The sequence below is a fragment of the Primulina tabacum genome, chromosome 7 (genome assembly GCF_025594145.1).
Source record: "Primulina tabacum isolate GXHZ01 chromosome 7, ASM2559414v2, whole genome shotgun sequence".
Classification (NCBI taxonomy): domain Eukaryota; kingdom Viridiplantae; phylum Streptophyta; class Magnoliopsida; order Lamiales; family Gesneriaceae; genus Primulina; species Primulina tabacum.
Window position 1 is genome coordinate 33,207,729 of NC_134556.1, and position 19,469 is coordinate 33,227,197.

A 19,469-nucleotide genomic window follows, 5' to 3' on the forward strand; every position below is an offset into this window, starting at 1 on the left:
CAAAGGAATTCTGAATCTAGAATCCTTACCGTGAAATCTTTACTCCTCAGCCATATTTGGTCTGAATCTTATATTTTCCTGAAAGGAATCTATACTAGTTCTGTACTTGTTCAGCATATTAGTGTCAATAATGCAATCAAATCAGAAAACACAAGTACATCATAATCCAACTCGGTCTCATTCTCATCTTACTCTAGTATACAATATTTCACAGAAATCTCTAATATCAATTTTTCTTTCCCAGAAGGTACAAAAATTAATACTACAGCAATACAGACCCTACAGATACCATATATATCAATGCAACTCAGTCAAAGATAATCATAGGAAATGCATCAGTATATATCAATACATATGCAATATAATCATAAAGTAACAGTACCTGCTACTATATCATCAAGTGTCTCTTGGGTCAGTTCCTCGGTCACTACCACCAGATGGTCCTGATCCCTGAAATCTTCGGGAATCTCTCTGGGGACAAACTCTCGCAAAATGTCCCGGCTGTCGGCAGATACGACAACTACCAGTCACTCCCTGGCATTGCTCTGTGGAATGTTTCCCTCCGCAAATCCTGCAATACACTCCAGTATAACTTGGGCTGGAACCACTGGAGCTAGTTGAACCGCTCAGTCCGCTCCCTAACTTCTTAAATGGCTTCTTTCGAGCTTTCAGCAAATCTTGCTTTCCACTCGTGCTGCCGCGATCAAATCGGAGAGGGGATTGCTGTGTCTGGGGTTGCATCGCACACACCCTTTTTAGTTGTCTAATCAGACTCGCCTCCGCTATCTTCGCTTTACTCAAGGCATCAGCAAAATGATAAGGTCGCTGCATATTCATCAATGCAACTATCTCCGAGTTCAATCCTCTGATGAACTGATCCGCTACAGCTTCATCATTTCCAATTACATGAGGAGCAAATCGCAGTAAAGTAGAGAATTTAGCAACATATCCTTCAATATTCAGTTGACCTTGTCTCAAATTCTCAAACTCTGCTTTCTTGTCCTCTCGGTACGAAACTGAGAAAAATCTTCGATAAAATTCAGTTCTGAATATTTCCCACGAAATCACCGTACCTCTCTGTTCTAGCATTCTTTTACTTGTAATCCACCAACTCCTGGCAGTCTCTCGTAACTGGTGAAATATCAGTTTAATTCTCTGCTCATCTGAATAATCAAGTAAATTAAACAGTATTTCTATGTCATCACAATCTTCAGACGTCTCGGTACCACTCAGAATCGGCGGTTGAAATACCTGAAATTCTTTCACTGTATTTCCATCTGAGTTTCTGATACATCTATCTGTTCAGTCGAAGTATTACCCCTTTCTGGAATTCTCCGTGGAGGTATATCTGCTTATCAAAACATTAGTACTCAAATACTACAAATCTGTTCCAATCTTTCTCTGATCATCTTACTGCTGATCATGAATCAGATCTGATTCATACTCAATAGTACATAATACCAACTCAAATCAGATAATCAGGTAACCATGTATGTCAAAGCAGTAAAACATAAGCTCATGCTAGCATACCCAATGTCAATCAACATTACAATAATTCTCATGCTAGCAATCACATGCAAGGAAGAAAACTCAATCTACCCCGCTCATTCTCTTCTATCTCAATCTAAAGGATCTATCGCTCTGATACCACCTGTTGTGGGGACCCGGACGCTAATCATCATCTTAATCATCTTTGAGATTTAATTATCAATTAAGATAAACAGGGTCTAAAAATTATTATTATTTTTTTTAAAATGCAACTGCGGAAGGTAATGGAATCAATCTATTATACAATCTGTATAATAATATAAATCTTGTACAACAATTATTCAACTAGTCTAAGGTTCAACTACTAAATTCAAGTATTAAACCAGGTCTACAATAGGTCCGGAATCACCACTCTAAACTCGTCTTCTCTCATCATCTTCTTGACCCCGATCCTGCCCCACCTGTTGTCATGCACACATACAAAACAAGACAACAGCCGGATAACTCCGGTGAGACTAAATCCCAGTATAAACAATGTATACATGCAGTTAACTGGATTAACATAAAAGCATGAATTATATCTTATCACATGTAGCATAATCAAACAACATGTATCAATATCAGTCTGTAAATAAAGCATGAATCGTCATCTACGAACATAAATCAATACGGATCTGTACATCAAGTTCTAGTCTCGATATCTAAGACTCGACTCATCTCTCATTCTAATCTAGGGATCCCGATCTAATTTAGACTTTGGTATGCTGTATCGAATTTCTACAATAGACGTCGCTCTATATCTAAGCTCATCGATACACCGTAAGTCTAGAGTCTACGCGGTTCTGACAAAGACTCGGCGGTTCTGCCCTAGCTAGGCTGATCTGCCCTAGACTCAAGCTCTGGCTCTGCTATAATTCAATAGGCTAACATATCAATCTGATAAGCTGCAAATATCAATGCAATAAAGTAAAGTATGTGATTTTGGGAAACTCAAGTCGAACCTAACTCGAGTTGTGCAATCCCGAATCAACATTTATTTATACATTTGTCTTCCCGGTCTGACGAAGACGAAGTCTTGTATTCTGATCTGTCCATACCCAATCTGGCAATGACAATCGTATAATTACAATATCAGTATATAACTCAATTCAAAACCTGTTCTGATCAATACTCAAATCAGTAGATATATCTGATCCATATCTGAACAAGGTACAATCTAATTCATATCAATGATATCACGATACAATCGAAATCATTACTGAATCTGATCAATTTAAATCAACTGATGTTTCGACGGCATAATGATACAATCTCGATAACCCCGTCAATCTCAACATCACAGAGATACTACCAGAATTCATAATCAGTACCAATACAATTCCTAATCTCTATATCGGTACACTTAAGATCAGTGATAACTCAATTCTGATATCAAATCTCAATCAATTCAACTCTGAAAATCATAACAATTTCATAAACAGTCTATTCTTTAATCTGACTTCGATTCTATGATGTCTAACATGTCAAAAACATCACATATGAATTCCATTTAATTCTGACAACATCATAATTTCAGAACATGTCTAAACGTAACAAAACTTACGTCCAGTTATAGCCTGCGTCGATAGGAACACAGTACTGAAGTCGGATTCAAAATCGGACGGACGGATTTCTCACAAAAGGCGTAAGGATTTTCATTCTTTTTCCTGAATCCTTTTCTCGATTCTTACCTTTTCTGAACGGATGAAGACTCATATGTATATATATATATATATTGCATGCAACCATAAGATACGTGGCATGATTTTTCATAAACCACGTCTCGCGCTCGGGCGGACATAAAGTTCCGCCCGGGCGCGCAACTCTCGTCCCTCCTGCGAAATTCAGTCGCGCTCGGTCGGACAAGGACTTCCGCCCGGGCGCGAAGTGTTCGACTTTCTTGCTCACTCATTGGCGCTCGGGCGGTAACTCTTTACCGCTCGGGCGCAACAGGTTCTGTCCGGGTGGTGTTCTTACTGAACACTGGCGCTCTGGCGGTCATTTTCTACCGCTCGGGCGCCAGACGTTCTGCCCAAAATCTTGGCTCACAATGCAACGACGCCCGGCTTCTTCATTCAAGTTCGTATAACCTCAATCATGTCAATTAATCACTTCTGATTTCAGTAATTAAATCTCGGGCCTTACACATTCCATGTCTTTTTCACTGCAATTGGCTTTTATTATTTTGTTGATTAATTATTCTGACTCGTTTTTATAGCCAAATTAAACAGTTTTTTGTCGATTCTTGAAAATATAATATTAAGTATTTATAGAACATCCATATTCAACTTGTAGATTTGAGTGAATATATTTTTGATTTTATATCTAAAAAATTCAACCATAAATTATAATATTTCACATTTTATTTTCTCAACTACTCAAAACATCTTTCGAACATTAAAATTATTACAAGATCGTGTTGTGATGATTTTCGGTATTTTAGTCAAGAATAAAAGAAATATTTTTCTTATAAAAATAGAAAAATTATTGTATATCGTACCGCGGAGGAGCTGTCATCGCAACATTATATTTTTCTGGTTACGTCCATGGCATTCGATCTTAACGAAAATGATCATGTGATATCATTTCGATGAAAAAAAATTAAATTCGAAAAAAAAAAACGTACAATGACATAGCATATGTGGGAATGGCATGAGGAACAGATTTAATCAGGGTTTCTTTGTCTCCGACAGGAAAGAACTTATTTCACCATCCTTGAATTCTATGCACAACCTTTTCAACCAAATAACGAAATTGTAGTTTTTTGCTTCTACATGATGCGACAGGAAGACCTAAATACTATATATTTTATTTTATTTTATTTTAATCGTTTATTGTCAAATTATATTATCTTTTATTCTTTTTTTAAATTAAATTTCATTTTTTTCAATAATATGCATGTTATTGATTCTTTTAATATTTATGCCAATAATAGTTTTTGTTAAATATGAAATTATGAAATAATTGGTGAAACCAAACTCTATTTAAAATAAATGTCATGTTTCTTTTAATTTGTGCCTCAATAGTCAACACCGATTATGATATCTAATTTTTTTTTAAACTTGTCAATTATTTCTATAAAACAATATTATTTTCTTACACTGATTCATTATATGTAGATTTATCTTATTATCATGTATTTTATAAAAGAAAATAATTCAATTTTATATTACTATTTATTAAATAAATGGCCAAGAACTATTTTGAAATCAAATATAGTTTATATAAAAAAGCTCTATTTTTTCAAATCTTATATAATATTACTGACCTAAATAAAACTGTATAAGTTTTCCATTAAAATTGTATATTAAAATTGGAATTAAAAAATAAACAAGTTTATATATTTGAGATAGAAGTAACACATTTCAAAACAAAATGAAGTCGAGGACATCACGGTGCATTTAAGAAGAGGCAGATGAGAACTAACCATAACTTTATATCTAACTTTCAATAATTTCATTCACAATATTTTTTCTACTTTTTCTTTCTATTGAAATAAAGAAAAGAAAAGGATATGCATTTATTAAAAAGAAATATTTGATTAAAAAAATCCATGATCATAATTTTTAGCGGATATTTTGTGAGACGATTTCACATATATTTATATGTGAGAAGAGCTAATATCTACAATAATAAGTAATTTTTTGGCATAAAAAGTAATATTTTTTCATGTGTGACCAAAATAAAAGATTTGTCTTAACAAATTGAATCGTGAGATCGTCTCACAAAAGTTTTTATGCCTAATTTATCTCTCTAAATTATGTTATTGTGACATATAACTATTGAGATTATTAATGAATATGAGATAAAGGTGGTCGACCGTATCGAAATTCGGATATCGTATACCGTATCGAAAATACCGGTATGAGAAAAATGATACCGTTATCTTACTGACTTTTCGGTATACTTATCGGTAAAATACCGTCATACCGAAAATATATATAAAAAAATCGTTCTCTTGTAATTTCAATGTCAATGATTACCAATACTAAACAAATCCCTCAAGACAGTCAAAGAGACCAAGAAAGATATATACAAAACAAATCCACAAAGATAATAAATACCAACCGCAACATGTATCTGGAGATCCAAGACATCAATTAACACCAATAAACTTCAACCGTAATATGTGCGACTTTTTCATCCGCTATCTTTGCAACAATGTCTGAAGTCCTGTGATTTATGAAGCATGTCAGCTTTTCAACAAGTCGAGGCTCAGCATCAAGTCCTTTAGCTGACTGTAAAGTTAGGCTATAGAGATAAGACTTCTCAACAGTTTAAATTCTCAACTATGAGTCGAGTTACTTCACTGAACTTGATTTGGACTATTCCAACACGATGAGTCCCAAACATAAGTTAAATTATTTATTTTGGTACGGTATCTATATATATCGTTTTATACCAAAAAAATATTTTTTAATTTATATATATTATTTTGGTATTTCGGTATATACCGAAAATTTCAAATTCAACACCTTTACCATACCAAAAATTTCGGTATCGGTACCATAACGTACCGAAAATTTCGATAAATTCGGTATTTTTCGATATGATAACCTCGATATACCGAAATTCAGTATTTTTCCACCCATAAATATGAACATACCAAACTATCGATACTTTTCGAGATTGAAGATTAAGAGTTTTAATTACATGGATTTGAACCAAGTTCTTTCCCGAGTTGTTGGATTAAAGAAGTTGAAGATTAAGAGTTTTAATTTATTTTTAACATTTGGAGATTTTTTTTATGATTGAATACCAAGTTTCTTGTCTCTTTTTATAAATATTGTTTGAGACAATGTACTAATTTTTTTTTCTAACCAGTTCAATTTATTTTCAAGTTTAGTCCATGTTTCTTTCGTCGTAGACACAGAGGGAAACTTTGTAATCCATTTATTTCCCTTTTCTTTTTTTTCTTTTTTTTTTCTCCTTTCATTTTTTTACTTTAAAAATTACATCTAAGTTAGTGATATTAAATGTAAGAATTGGTACAAAATCTCAAAAAAGGCATACATAGTTTTTAAAATTTGCTGCAAATCTTAAGACGTAAATGTACATTTCTTACATTTATTTTAAATATCCTTCGATATCCTTAATTATTAATTTGAGTTTGCCTTAAGAACTTCCTAAATTAAAATAATTATTTATTTTTAAACTCTAATTTAGAGTTGTTACTTTTTGGAAGATTAAAAAAAAACCAAGAAATTTCTTTTATTATTTCCATAAACAACCACATAGATGAGTTAAATTTCAATATTATTTTTTTAGAGAAAAAACAGCCATATGCATCTGAATTTAGAGATAAGAAAATAATTAACTAAAAATGTAAATAACTTCTAAAGTGCATATTAGTTAGTGAATAGTTATAAAAAAATATTCATTTATTCCAAATCAAATATAAATTAATAATATATAATTTGATGTATTGAGTACGTCATTCAAAAACAATTTGAGCTATCAGTATGTAATGTACTCTAAAATTATATCAATTTATAATATATACAATGGTTTATAAAATTATACATAAATTTATATAATAATATATACTTAGCCCGTTACAAATATATTTAGTAGGATCGAGCGTTTATCGTTTTATCAAAGATTATAATTAGTAGTAACAGTACAACTCAAATATTTTAAATTGTACAACAATTCAAACAACACACGTTTCGATTGTTCTATCCAGCATGAATAATTATTGTATTTGATAATTTAGTTTCTAATAATTATATTTCTGAAAAATAATCAGAATCGAACTCGTGATAAAATACAAGAAAGGATTATTTTTATATTTAATTAATTATAATTTGTTCTAACACCACTCGTCCCATGATCCCATCATTACATACACCCACTCACACCCCTCAATTCGGTTCTTTCTGTAACGGTGGTGTATACCTTGCTTTTCCCACACATTTCTCTTCCCTTTTGTAATTAATGACTCTGGCAGAAGAAAAGAAAAAGTTTAACTATTTTTTTTATTAAGGCCGGCCGTTACTCATTCAACAAGTAAAGAAGCCAAGCAAGAACAACCAAAAAGTAACCACACGCACTTCACTCTCAACTCTCGAACCGAACTTGTTATGATGATTTCAGTGGTGGTTTTGCTTGTACCCTACAGTTCTTGAGTCTGTCTGTCTTTAAATGTCGATGTATGCGTGGATGAGATGAAAAAGATTGAATCTTGGTTGATTTTTTATCTTCTCTTTTGAAATGTGGAGTAACCCATCTGGAGAACGCCCGGGAACGATGAATTTTATGGATTTCTTCAAGAAAGTGAAGCGTTTTAGGCTGTTTGAGCCGTCCGTTGGGTTTCTTGGATTCTTTCTTGTTACGGTTCTTGTGATCTTTTGTTTCTTTTGGCTGGATTATGGAAGTTTAGGAGATGGGCTGTGGTTTCCTTCAAAGAACGAGAGGTTTTTGTGGTTGAGAATGGATGGTGAAAGTGGTGAGAGTAAAAGCATGGGGAAAAGGGCGGATTTTCTGAGTGAAAATATCGGTGGATGTGATGTGTTTGAAGGTGATTGGGTGTGGGATGAGAATTATCCTTTGTATCAATCCAGGGATTGCAGGTTCTTGGATGAAGGATTCAGGTGTTCTGAAAATGGGAGGCCGGATTTTTTCTATACAAAATGGAGGTGGCAGCCTAAAAAATGCGACTTGCCCAGGTCAATTTTTTTTTTCTTCTCTATTTTTATTGTTCACGATCAGAAAAATTGTTCTTCTCTTTTTTCTTAAATTTTTGAAGAAAGACGTTAGATTGATATCTCGGAGGTTAAAATTTTGAAAATCAATGAGAAAACTGTGAAATTGGTCTATTCTTTTTATGTTTTCATTGAAGAAAAGTTAATATTTTGAGCTAATTTTTGTATGTATCTGATTGCCTTTGGCTTCATCTTCTGTTTATTCCTCTTGTTTGCCGTGCTATTTTGTTGGACAGATTTGAATACTTGGCATATTCTATCCTCTCTCTTATTTTTTGAAGCGTTAGTTTTTGTAGTTTATGAGTATATCACAATCACACTAGTTGTAACCAGTAAGTTATTGTTATTTTCTTGATTGCTTTCCATTGGACTTTGGATTGACAATTTCAATAGTGGCTTTTGTCATTAAGTATTTGTTCGTGCTGAAACATATATTTTTAATTGTGTTTTCCTTGATATATGTTAAATTCATAGATATCTGTTGTAATTTGAGTTGAGATGAATCAGGATTCTGATTTACTGGGGAGGGACGTATTCTACATGTAAAGTAATCCTACTGTTTTATAAATGACGTGAAAGGACAGTTTTGAGTAGTTATGTAATGTGTGATTTTGTATGTAGGATGAAAGAAACCTTCACCCGACCTGATACAGTGCAGATCAATGTTCTTCGTGTCAATATCTTTTGGAGTTTTCAAATGTACTGATTGATTATATTTCAAGTAGCACTTGTGTTGTTTGTGTAATGCTTTATCTATTAAAAACAGATTTGATGGTAGAATAATGCTAGAGAAACTGCGAAACAAACGTGTAGTCTTTGCTGGAGACTCAATTGGGAGAAACCAATGGGAATCTCTTCTCTGCATGCTATCTTCTGTGATATCTGAAAAGGGTTCGATATATGAAGTAAATGGGAATCCCATTACAAAGCACAAAGGATTCTTAGTCTTTAAGTTTAAAGATTATAACTGCTCGGTTGAGTACTACAGAGCGCCATTTCTTGTCCTGCAAAGTCGCCCCCCTGCCAATGTTTCATCGAGGGTTAAAACGACATTAAAGTTGGATCAAATGGATTGGGCATCTCGCAAATGGAAAGATTCTGATTTGCTTGTTTTGAACACGGGACATTGGTGGAATTATGAGAAGACGGAAAGAGGGTAATATCATGCAAACCAATAGCCTCTTGAATGCTTAGTTTGGCCTAATAACTATTCATGCTTGGTTACCTTTTTGAAGTTCCTAATCAACTATACATGTTGGATTTCAGAGGTTGTTACTTTCAAGAAGGTTCAGAGGTCAAGATTGATATGAAAGTTGAGAGTGCGTTTCGGAGGTCCTTAGAAACAATCATGGAATGGATACGTCATGAAGTGGATGCTGCAAAGACACAAGTGGTTTTTCGGACATATGCTCCTGTACACTTCAGGTTTCACTATAGCTTTTTTTTAGCTACATCAGGAGTTCTAGCGTGTGTGTGTGTAAAAAATGACCGGCCAATCATCTAACTTCAAAATAAAAAAGTATTGACGAAACTCACATTTTTTTCACGGAAGATGATCGGCCAATTATCTCATACAAAACAAAAATCGAGAGATCTACTCCCGATTTAGCATAGACTCGCCCACCTTTTTTTGCCATTTTCCATCTCTTCGCCTTTATATTGTGACATGTGCATCAAGTTATTCTTGTTCAACTTGTAGTTAGTTGTCTTTGGAATGTCTGGTCTTGAATTTTCATGCACTTCCACGATGCTTGCACTCATAATCCGCCACTTTTACTCCCCCTGCTGTCACTTCAACCACATTTCCATGCATTTTTACATCCCTTCATTTAAAACCGTCTTTCAAATCCTCAGGGGCGGAGACTGGAGAAGCGGAGGATCATGTCACATGGAAACGCTCCCCGAGCTCTATTCATCACTAGTGCCCTCACACATCTGGACGAAATACAACATTTTCTCCCGATTAACATCTACGCAGCCGAACATATCAGCATTAACCATACTCAACATTACTCATCTGTCGTCCAGAAGAAAAGATGGGCACTCGTCTCTGTATTACTTGGGTCCAACTTTAAGTCCTGCACCTTTACATAGGCAAGATTGTAGCCATTGGTGTCTGCCTGGAGTGCCGGATACGTGGAACGAATTACTCTATGCTCTCTTCTTAAAGCACGAAGCCGTTAAAGCGCCATTAACGCCAATAGCTTCTCATTCAGTGGTATAATCCAGTTTCGTGCTCGTGTATATAGTTTATATGGGGAGTTGGTTACAATAATTCAGTTTTGACCGGAGTACATACTTCATTTGTAAAACGAAACGCTGAGTTAAATTGAAACTGGGCAGTATATTCATGCAAGAAACATTCTTGACATGCACACAGGATAAATTATTTTTCCCTCTCCTATTAAAAAATATGCTAAAAATTCTATTTTTAACCCAAACGTATACAACTGTAAACAAATTAATGTAAATTTTTTAAAAAACAGACGATCGATCGCCTTGCCTGCTTCGGTTGCTCGAGTTTTATTACCAAAAAAAAAAAAAAAACTAAATTTTGTTTAAAGTTTTATTGGAGTTTGATTACCAACAAATGTTGCATTAAATAACCTCTATTTATGCCCAAACCATTATACTTTGATAATACACCCAAGCGACTTAATCCCTATTTCATATTTTATTTAGTGATTTTCACAACTAACTCAGCTAAACCTCTATTTGATGCAATGAATAAGCCAATAATGAAATACGCGTCTTTGTTTCGTCCAACATTTGATTCAAATTTTACAAATGATTAAAGTTATAAATGGTTATACACACACACACACACACACACACACACATATATATATATATATATATATATTTTACATCAAAATATTATGCATCATTCATATTGGTATCTTATATTTTGAGATTACACCGAAACTTATTGGACCAATAGGTGGGATAATATCATTTTTCTTCCTTACAGTTTTGGTGTTTTTTCGAATAATTCCCTTGTTTGTTAGATGCCAAAATAGTTCCTCAACATACATAGTTTGACATGATAAATTCCTTGACATTACTGAAATGACAGAAATTCGGTTTGGTAGAAGCTACGACAAGTGTGTTGAGTGATGAATTATTGTCATCCATACATATATTATAGTTGAATGAATTATTATGATTTATCCATTAAGCACATGTGTCATGTGTTGAGTAGATTATGTCACTACCCATGTAGATAGCATGAACAAAACCTAGAACAAAAATTCATGGATTAGAGCACATACTCACGGGGCAATTTTTTTTCTCCAAATCGGTATATCCCCTTTCCCAATTTTATTCTCTTCGTCTAAATTTTCCTCTTTCCCTCATTTTTTACAGCATGATCAAAGTAAAACAACGAAAGGAAAAAGTTCGAAGTTAGCAATAGGGTATGATCGGAAAGCCAGCTTTCATATATAGGTCTTCTGACTACTCATCTGCTAGCATCGAACTTGTTAATGAGATCAGGCCAGATAATTCAACCAAACTCTAATAAAACTAACACAGAAAACTTGTGTCTCACGGGTCGTATTTTGTGAGACAGCTTTTTATTTGGGTCATCCATTAAAGATTCGTGAGACCGTCTCACAAGAGACCTACTCTAAAACTAAAACTGCATATTATCCGCGAGTATGCGTAATACAAGAATTAGTTGAGACAAGATTTAAATCTATTTTGGTGTATATGTTAAATTATTATGCATCCTCCTATTATTCAAAACTTTTTTAATATTAATTTTCAAATATATTTCATCTCAATTTCATATTAATCAAATAATTTGTATTGAAAATTACAGTTTTCGAACTAAATTAGTTAATATATTACACTATAATCTCACATATGATCTTTTAAATTTTGAAATAAAAACACAAAATTGATTGACCATGTAAGATAGCTGTTTGCATATTCTAGCATAATATAAACATAACCAAATTTACATCATATTATTTTATGATTTTATCTCCAAATTAGTACTCTATAAAATAAGATATAATAACAATATTTCATTTAAAATAATAATAATTACAAAGCATCATATATATATATATTTTAAAAAAGTTATTCTATGAATATACGAAATACTTTTAAAGTAGTGCTTACAAAAGTTTATTTAAATTGTTACAATCTTTTAATGAAATGTTTGAAAATTGTATGTAGAAACCGAGAATCACTCAAAATAAGTTAATGTAAACACTGTCTGATCAACTATCAATAATTATTATGAAAGTCATCTTTAAGATTCTAAATTTTGATATAATTATTTGAATCTCACAAAATTGACTTGACACAAAAATGATAATAATAAATATTTATTATGAAATGAAGTGTGCATGAGATCATTATTTATTAGTTCTAAATAAGGTTTGGCCAAAATCAAATTAAAAAAATAACATTATTTCATTGATAAATTAAGGAGTTGATGATTACGCTTCATTTTATATTATCTATACTCTATTTCACGTATAAAATATATATCAAATTTATTTACAAACAAAATCTAATAAAAAAAATAGAGTGTAAATATCAATTCTCCATAATTATTATGCAAGTTTTTTGACAAATGTGAAAAGGCGAATATGCGCTTAGGTTTGTGCATTTTATTTATAATAATAGGATTATTATTATTATTATTATTTTACAAATCATAACGGCTACTTTCTCAAAACTTTCAAACATCTTGGGGAAATAAAGTAAATAGGTAAGACTTTTGGGCACAAATTGAGAATAAATTCATGTTCTTCATTGGTTTATTTTCGAATCTTTGTTCACTTTGCACTCTCTTCTTCTCAGTTTTCACTCGAATGAACACACCCTCGAAAATGCCTAAGATTATCTCTCGGGAATCCCCTAATTTGTAAAGTACGCTCCAGAAACGTCAAAGATGCAAGATTTCATAGGCTCCTTACGCGGATCCCTGGTTTTCAAACCATCGGACGAGGAAACCGTTGGATTTGGTGGGTTAGTGGAGAAAATCGGGTCGAGCATACGAAAATCGATTGGGTTGTTTGGGAAGCCTCCAGTCCATGCGCTGCCACCAATTTCGACGCCTCGAAGAAAGGTCTCGAGGACGGCGCTGATGGAGGAAGAGATGGCACTGCCGCCGATGGAAGGATCCACGATGGAGTCTCCTCGAGTGAATAAAGTCAGGGAAGCTTCTCTAATGAAAGAAAAAGATAAAAAATGTGAAGGCTCGGTGGTGAAGAAGAAGGATGTTGAACAGCCGCCGCAGATCCGTTGGAGGAAAGGGGAGTTGATTGGTTGCGGTGGATTTGGGAGGGTATACATGGGGATGAATATTGCTTCTGGCGAATTGCTCGCTGTTAAAGAGGTATTTTTGTTGCAATCATCTCAATGAGTTTTTTCCATGAGTTTGTTGATGGTCTTTACTCAATAGATGCGAGTATAGTGCACCAATTTGTGGGTTTCTTTAATTGTTCTTTTGTTGCTTGGATGCAGGTTGCAATTGGGACTAACAGTGCTTCGAAGAAAACTCAAGTAAGGGCATAGGTTTGAGCTGATTTGTCTCTATTCAATATGTGATACTAATAGTGCTTGAAGAAAACATAAAAAAATTTCATAATTTTCATGATTTACAAACATCTATCTCACCACCTATAAGGTGAGGTTTAGTCTATGACTGTTTCATTACCAGAACATAATGTCGTATAGACATTTGACAGTTTCATGGTGTATTGCATTTGGCAGGAATATATTAGGGAGCTTGAGAAAGAGGTTGATCTATTGAAAAATCTCTCTCATCCAAACATTGTTGTGAGTACAGTGAAATTTCCTGTTGTTTGATTCACCAAACCTTGGTGTAAAATATTTAATACTAGCACTATTTTTATCATGTTGTTCAGAGATACTTGGGAACTGCTAGAGAGGAGGATTCTCTGAATATTTTATTGGAATTTGTGCCTGGTGGATCCATATCATCTCTGTTGGGAAAGTTTGGTTCTTTCCCAGAATCTGTGAGTGATTACTTTAATCTTATTCAGAAAGTGGAGATGGATAAAACTCCCTTGATATTGTCATCGAGTCCTTGAAGCTGAAAGTCTCCAATTCTTTAAGATGTTAATCCCTGAGAAATGGATCTTTATGGGGTTTGGATATTGGAGCTTCTTGAAAGCCACTAATTTAACAAATGGACTGAACAGAAATGGGGCTATGAAAACTCAACTTTGCTCTGGAATAGCATATTGATATTTAGCCTTTTAAACTTGCATTTGAATTTGCCTTCCAGGTTATTAGAATGTACACAAAACAATTGTTGCTAGGACTAGAGTATCTTCACAAGAATAAAATTATGCACCGGGACATCAAGGTATTTATTATTTCTTCCTATTATTCTCATGATTTCCAATCATCATTTAACGATAATTTGGATTCTTCCTAGGGTGCAAATATTCTTGTTGATAATAAGGGGTGCATTAAATTGGCTGATTTTGGAGCATCCAAGAAAGTTGAAGCATTGGTATGTTTCTCGTTGCATATTTAGCAGTTTCCTTGATATTCCCTCAATGAACACTGCCTCACAACAGTAATGGAAATCTGCTGCAGGCTACTGTAACTGGTTTCAAATCAATGAAGGGTACTCCATATTGGATGGCTCCTGAAGTAATTTTGCAAAGTGGTCATAGCTAGTGAGTCGCGCAGCTTAGTTCTTTTACCCAGTATAGTTTAAATCTGTTTACTTGCTTACTTGCTAGATGAAGTTATTTATGCAACAAAATCCATTGTTACTTATATCTATCTTCTACTACTCCTCCAGTATCTAGTAAGTTCCAAAAAGTTCATTCAAAACGCTATTTTTTCTCAGATTGTTTTGATTTCATCGAGTCAATCTAGAATATTTCTGTTTAGCAACTTTTGAACTCATGGCACTGGATAGGTATATATACGCTCCACTTCGACCACATCAGCACCTATAAGGTAGGTGGTAAAAATCAAAGTATACTTGTCCATGCTAAATCAATGTTGATTAAAAGTATTTTTCTTGTAACAAGTTGAAGTTATTGAAGTGAATTCTTCAATTTCTTTGTTCCCTTTAAAGTACTTTCCCCCCTTTAACATGTTGAACTGTGCAATATTCAATTTCTAGTCCTGGTTCTCTAAGTATCTCTACCCCATTACAAAAAAGAAACATATGTATTTTATTTTTCAGTCATGTGCTTCCCCACTTGAACTCAACCAATATTCTTGCGACTTTCTTTTTCTGATACAAAATCAACAGCTCTGCGGATATTTGGAGTGTTGGATGCACAGTCATTGAAATGGCTACCGGCAAGGCTCCTTGGAGTCAGCAGTATACAGAGGAGGTACTCGATTTAAATATCTTTATGAATTTGCTAGTTTCAGGATCGACTATTTTTAGTTTTTAATTATCATCATTAATTAATTTTGGTTGGCTTCATTTTAGGCTGCTGCTCTTTTTTACGTCGGGACTACAAAATCACATCCACCAATACCAGAGCATCTTTCCACTGAGGCAAAAGCCTTCTTGTTAAAATGTTTACAAAAGTATGTTCTCTCTATATCTGCATTTATCTGCCTGATATTATATTCGATCGAGTGCTTAAAGTAGCTATATACGCAGTAGGCTCTTAAAAGAAACCTCTATAACTTTGAATGCTTCTATATGTCTCTCTTCACCTCTCTCTGAGCCAACAAATTTGACTTCATAAAACTGTTGCAGGGAGCCCGACTTGAGATCTACTGCATCGGAGTTGTTAAAGGTGGTGCAAACTGTTCTTTCTTATTTGTTATAGCATAAGTGACTATTATATGGAATAACTGCATTTGATGCTGTCTTGCTACAGTGTTTTCATATTTCCTCCGCGAGTTTCGATGTTTCCGTATTTTTTAGCAGAGCTACATTTTGCACTTTACTTATGTTGTATCTTGTCATTGCTTCTTATCTTCAGCATCCATTTGTTACTGGAGAATGCCGAGAGTCTCATCTTGTTCTACGCACTTCAATTATGGTAAGCAAAGACATTTTTAGTGATCTATGTTTCTCAGTTCTATAGGCAGTATCTTTACCAAATTAAATAATCTGGACCAGGATGGAATGCGGATGGGAGCAAATGGGGTTGGCATTAAAAAGTCGTAAGCACTTTGATGAGTGGATTTGAATATCTTTTGGCAATCTGATTGAATCAGTTGTTTCGAATCTGGAGATTTTATTCATGCTGCAGAATGAGCCTCGAGGGAAAATTGTCCCACAACGGACTGAAGGATATTGGTGACTTGGGTGGCAGCACCAGATGCCCAGTTGTTCATTCCTATCAGTTCTCAGACAGAGGACCCCTTTGGCAACCAGCAAACTTTGATGATGACATCTGTATAATTGCAGATGAAGATGATGTCGCACTTGGTGCACCAACAAAATTCACATCTACATTGCTTTCTCACGACTGTAATCAGGTAAAGAGTAGACTGCATGGTCTTTGAAAATCTCATTGTCTTCCTTAAATATATCATCTTCGATCTCAGGATCTCAGCCAAAGGAAAAATATTTATTCGAAGTTTTTCATTGTCATCATTATCCAGAGTTTCAATCCTATGTGTGAGCCCAATGACGATTGGCGATGCAAGTTTGATGAAAGTTCAGAATTGAATAAAAGTGGAGCAGGGTTGTTTTCCAGTCAAATAGCTGAGCCTGTAAATAGATCTTTAGCTTCGGTTGTGGCGGATTATGGCTTTACATTCCCAGGGCATTCAGGAGCTGAAGATGAGGACGAAGTGACTGAATCAAAGATTAGAGAATTCCTTGATGTAAAGGTAGACTCAATGTCTCTTTTTTTGTTTGTGTCCGGCAAGCATCATCCCGATTTTAGAATTTTATGCATCTTTTGTCGCAAAGAATTCATCTTTCTACAGAAAAAAAGTTTCATCTCTTAGTCCTCTATTCTTTCCGTTGTATTTATGTAATATTTCACTAATTTTTTTAGGCTATTGAACTGACAAAGCTGCAAACGCCTCTTTATGAATTCTATAAATCCTTGAATGTTGCTGGTCCTCCAAGTCCAGTTGGGGTAGGGAACAAGGAAAATGTTTCAAATAATTACAATCTTCCACCTAAAAGTAGGTCACCAAGTAGACTCGGTAGCAGAAGACTTTCTACTGCCATCGATTTCGAGTCCAGCTCAAGTCCTGGGAGTTGTTCCAGATGCGTATCAAATGTTGTTGATGTAAACTTTCAAGCTTCTCAGGATGTTAAGGAGCTTCTTGATTCTCAGCGACAGCCACTTAGTCCAGGGTATGTGATTATATCCTTGCATCATTATATGTTGGATGAGAAGACATGTCTCCATTAAATGAAACCGGTTTTTATTTGCCCGTAGCTGTGAGTATACTGAGAGACAGAGGAAATGGAAAGAAGAACTTGATGAAGAGCTCGAAAGGACCAGAGGTAAGTTTTATGAATTTTAGTATGTACAATTTGGACTTTCAAATCCCCTTTTCTGTGTGACTGGGGCATATGATTTGTCTTTCCTTGGACCATCCATATTTTAGTCAGCGAAGCAATGGCCTCAAAATGAGAAGCAGTTTTTTCTTACTAAAATAACTTTTTATAGGACCCGGGTTTAATCATGTTTAACGAAACCGATTTATATATTTCTTTTTTTGAATGAGTTCTTGTGTTCACGTAAAGCCTTCAAGGATATTTCACGTAAAGCCTTCAAGGCCTATATCCATCCTTGTTGTGGGTGCTTTTGGATGCAACTTCAGACAAACACAAGAAGCTGTTTAGAAGGCAACAAATCTAGTAACAAAGTAATGTTGAAAATGCACCCTTTTATGATGCATTATTTTATAAAAGTTAAATCATAAAGTAAATAGGGTGAAACAAAGGCCAGAGATTGAGAATCAGGATATCTCTTCTTCATTGGAGCAGCAGCGAGAGACATTTTTCAAGCAGACACATGCACATGTAGTAACTGAGTAACTCGTCGTCACCATGTAATTTTTGAGAATTCAAAGCTGCTGTTTCCGCATCTACTTGTATGTCAGATGCCATGGTTTGAATAGTCTTATTCGTCTTCGTCTTGATAGTTTGATGAGTTTCATTGAGGACGCATGGCTTTTTACTTCAGGATTTTGTAATGTAAGGCTGTATAATTTATCTATTTCAGAGCTCATGCGTCAGGCAGGGGTTGCAAAAACATCATCCCCAAAGGATCAAATTTTGAATCGAACAAGAGATCGTTTGAGGTTTCCTCCAACTCCAGGGAGATAAAGCAAGTCTTTTACAGTAAATGATCCAGATGATTGATCCCTGTTGACATGAGTTAAAATTTACCAAGTGGAAGTATCATGCCTGTAAGTATAAATCAACATATTATTGTAATGCTTCAGGTGAGATATATCCATCCCGTTTTGTCATTTGAGTTGTGTATAGATCAGGTCTTGTTCAAAATTGTGCTTTCATTTCAATATTCTAAGTGTGGCTACCAGGCAATATATGATGTATGAACGCAGCAACCACATATATACTGTTGCTGTTGTTTACCTAAGATTGATATAAAACAATGTACTTCTAGACACTTCGCTCGTATGAACCCTCGTATTTTGTTGCTTGAGGGCGAAAACTTCGGAGTTCCCGTGCACATGTAAAATATGTCTCTCTCTCCATGTTGTGTACTTTCTGAACCTTTGATTCTTTCTGGGTTCGGATTGACAGATAAATATGCTGGTTTGTGTAAGCATCTGTTATAGACTTTTATTTTGTATTGTGTTCACCATTTTCCCATTAAGTTGCAGCTCATCTTGCAGCATGTCATTTACATTTGTGACGCATTCAATACAAAACAAGTAATCATAATGTTAACTGGCTTAATATTGTCATATAATTTTTAAGAAAGCAAGCATTCTATATTGATGTCAAAAGCTGTCCACATTGATCCAAAATTTTTATTTCGGAAGCAGTGTATGTAACCTTGATAATAATATATTGGCAAAAATAAATGCAGTATAAAACAAACTAAGAAAAAACATATGCAAAAGAGAGAATTTGTTATGATTGGGTTATTAGTTAGAAGAGGATGGAATAAACAATCATACTAGCTTGTCCAAAATATGGTTGGGTAAACAACTTTGAATATTGTAATTCTCTCCAAGTCAATGTCAGTTGGCTAACCAGATAAGTTCTGTGCAGAAGGAAGTTAGACTTACAGATTGAATACAAAAAAATAAATAAGTAAGAAA

The 19,469-nt window shown here is 34.3% G+C and overlaps 2 protein-coding genes across 3 annotated transcripts; both read left to right on the top strand.

Moving 5' to 3' along the window:
* Positions 1 to 7,387: 7,387 nt before the first annotated feature.
* Positions 7,388 to 10,461, top strand: LOC142551327 (protein trichome birefringence-like 11). Its single transcript, XM_075660504.1, has 4 exons — positions 7,388 to 8,195; positions 8,998 to 9,387; positions 9,498 to 9,656; positions 10,086 to 10,461. The coding sequence occupies exons 1-4, from the start codon at positions 7,741 to 7,743 to the stop codon at positions 10,453 to 10,455; spliced, it is 1,374 nt and encodes a 457-aa protein (XP_075516619.1). The 5' UTR covers positions 7,388 to 7,740; the 3' UTR covers positions 10,456 to 10,461.
* A 2,557-nt stretch (positions 10,462 to 13,018) lies between these two features.
* LOC142551328 (mitogen-activated protein kinase kinase kinase NPK1-like) lies at positions 13,019 to 18,808 on the top strand. 2 transcript variants are annotated; one of them, XM_075660506.1, is made up of 17 exons: positions 13,019 to 13,587; positions 13,716 to 13,754; positions 13,965 to 14,030; positions 14,120 to 14,230; positions 14,503 to 14,583; positions 14,656 to 14,733; positions 14,820 to 14,902; positions 15,493 to 15,577; positions 15,679 to 15,779; positions 15,955 to 15,994; positions 16,184 to 16,243; positions 16,324 to 16,364; positions 16,457 to 16,685; positions 16,812 to 17,042; positions 17,213 to 17,520; positions 17,606 to 17,673; positions 18,398 to 18,808. In XM_075660506.1, the coding sequence occupies exons 1-17, from the start codon at positions 13,141 to 13,143 to the stop codon at positions 18,499 to 18,501; spliced, it is 2,172 nt and encodes a 723-aa protein (XP_075516621.1). In that variant the 5' UTR covers positions 13,019 to 13,140; the 3' UTR covers positions 18,502 to 18,808. The 2 variants fall into 2 exon arrangements, with proteins under 2 accessions (XP_075516621.1, XP_075516620.1); XM_075660505.1 differs by having other exon boundaries at positions 13,020 to 13,587; positions 16,324 to 16,367.
* Positions 18,809 to 19,469: the final 661 nt, after the last annotated feature.

What these genes read in the sequence shown, in the direction of transcription:
- LOC142551327 (XM_075660504.1), top strand. Translation starts at nt 7,741, where the DNA reads ATGTGGAGTAACCCATCTGGAGAACGCCCGGGAACGATGAATTTTATG. An exon ending in TATGAGAAGACGGAAAGAGG is followed by an intron (nt 9,388 to 9,497) that starts GTAATATCATGC and finishes GTTGGATTTCAG; the next exon opens with AGGTTGTTACTTTCAAGAAG. An exon ending in TATGCTCCTGTACACTTCAG is followed by an intron (nt 9,657 to 10,085) that starts GTTTCACTATAG and finishes TCAAATCCTCAG; the next exon opens with GGGCGGAGACTGGAGAAGCG.
- LOC142551328 (XM_075660505.1), top strand. Translation starts at nt 13,141, where the DNA reads ATGCAAGATTTCATAGGCTCCTTACGCGGATCCCTGGTTTTCAAACCA. An exon ending in CCAAGAAAGTTGAAGCATTG is followed by an intron (nt 14,734 to 14,819) that starts GTATGTTTCTCG and finishes AATCTGCTGCAG; the next exon opens with GCTACTGTAACTGGTTTCAA. An exon ending in GAGAATTCCTTGATGTAAAG is followed by an intron (nt 17,043 to 17,212) that starts GTAGACTCAATG and finishes TAATTTTTTTAG; the next exon opens with GCTATTGAACTGACAAAGCT.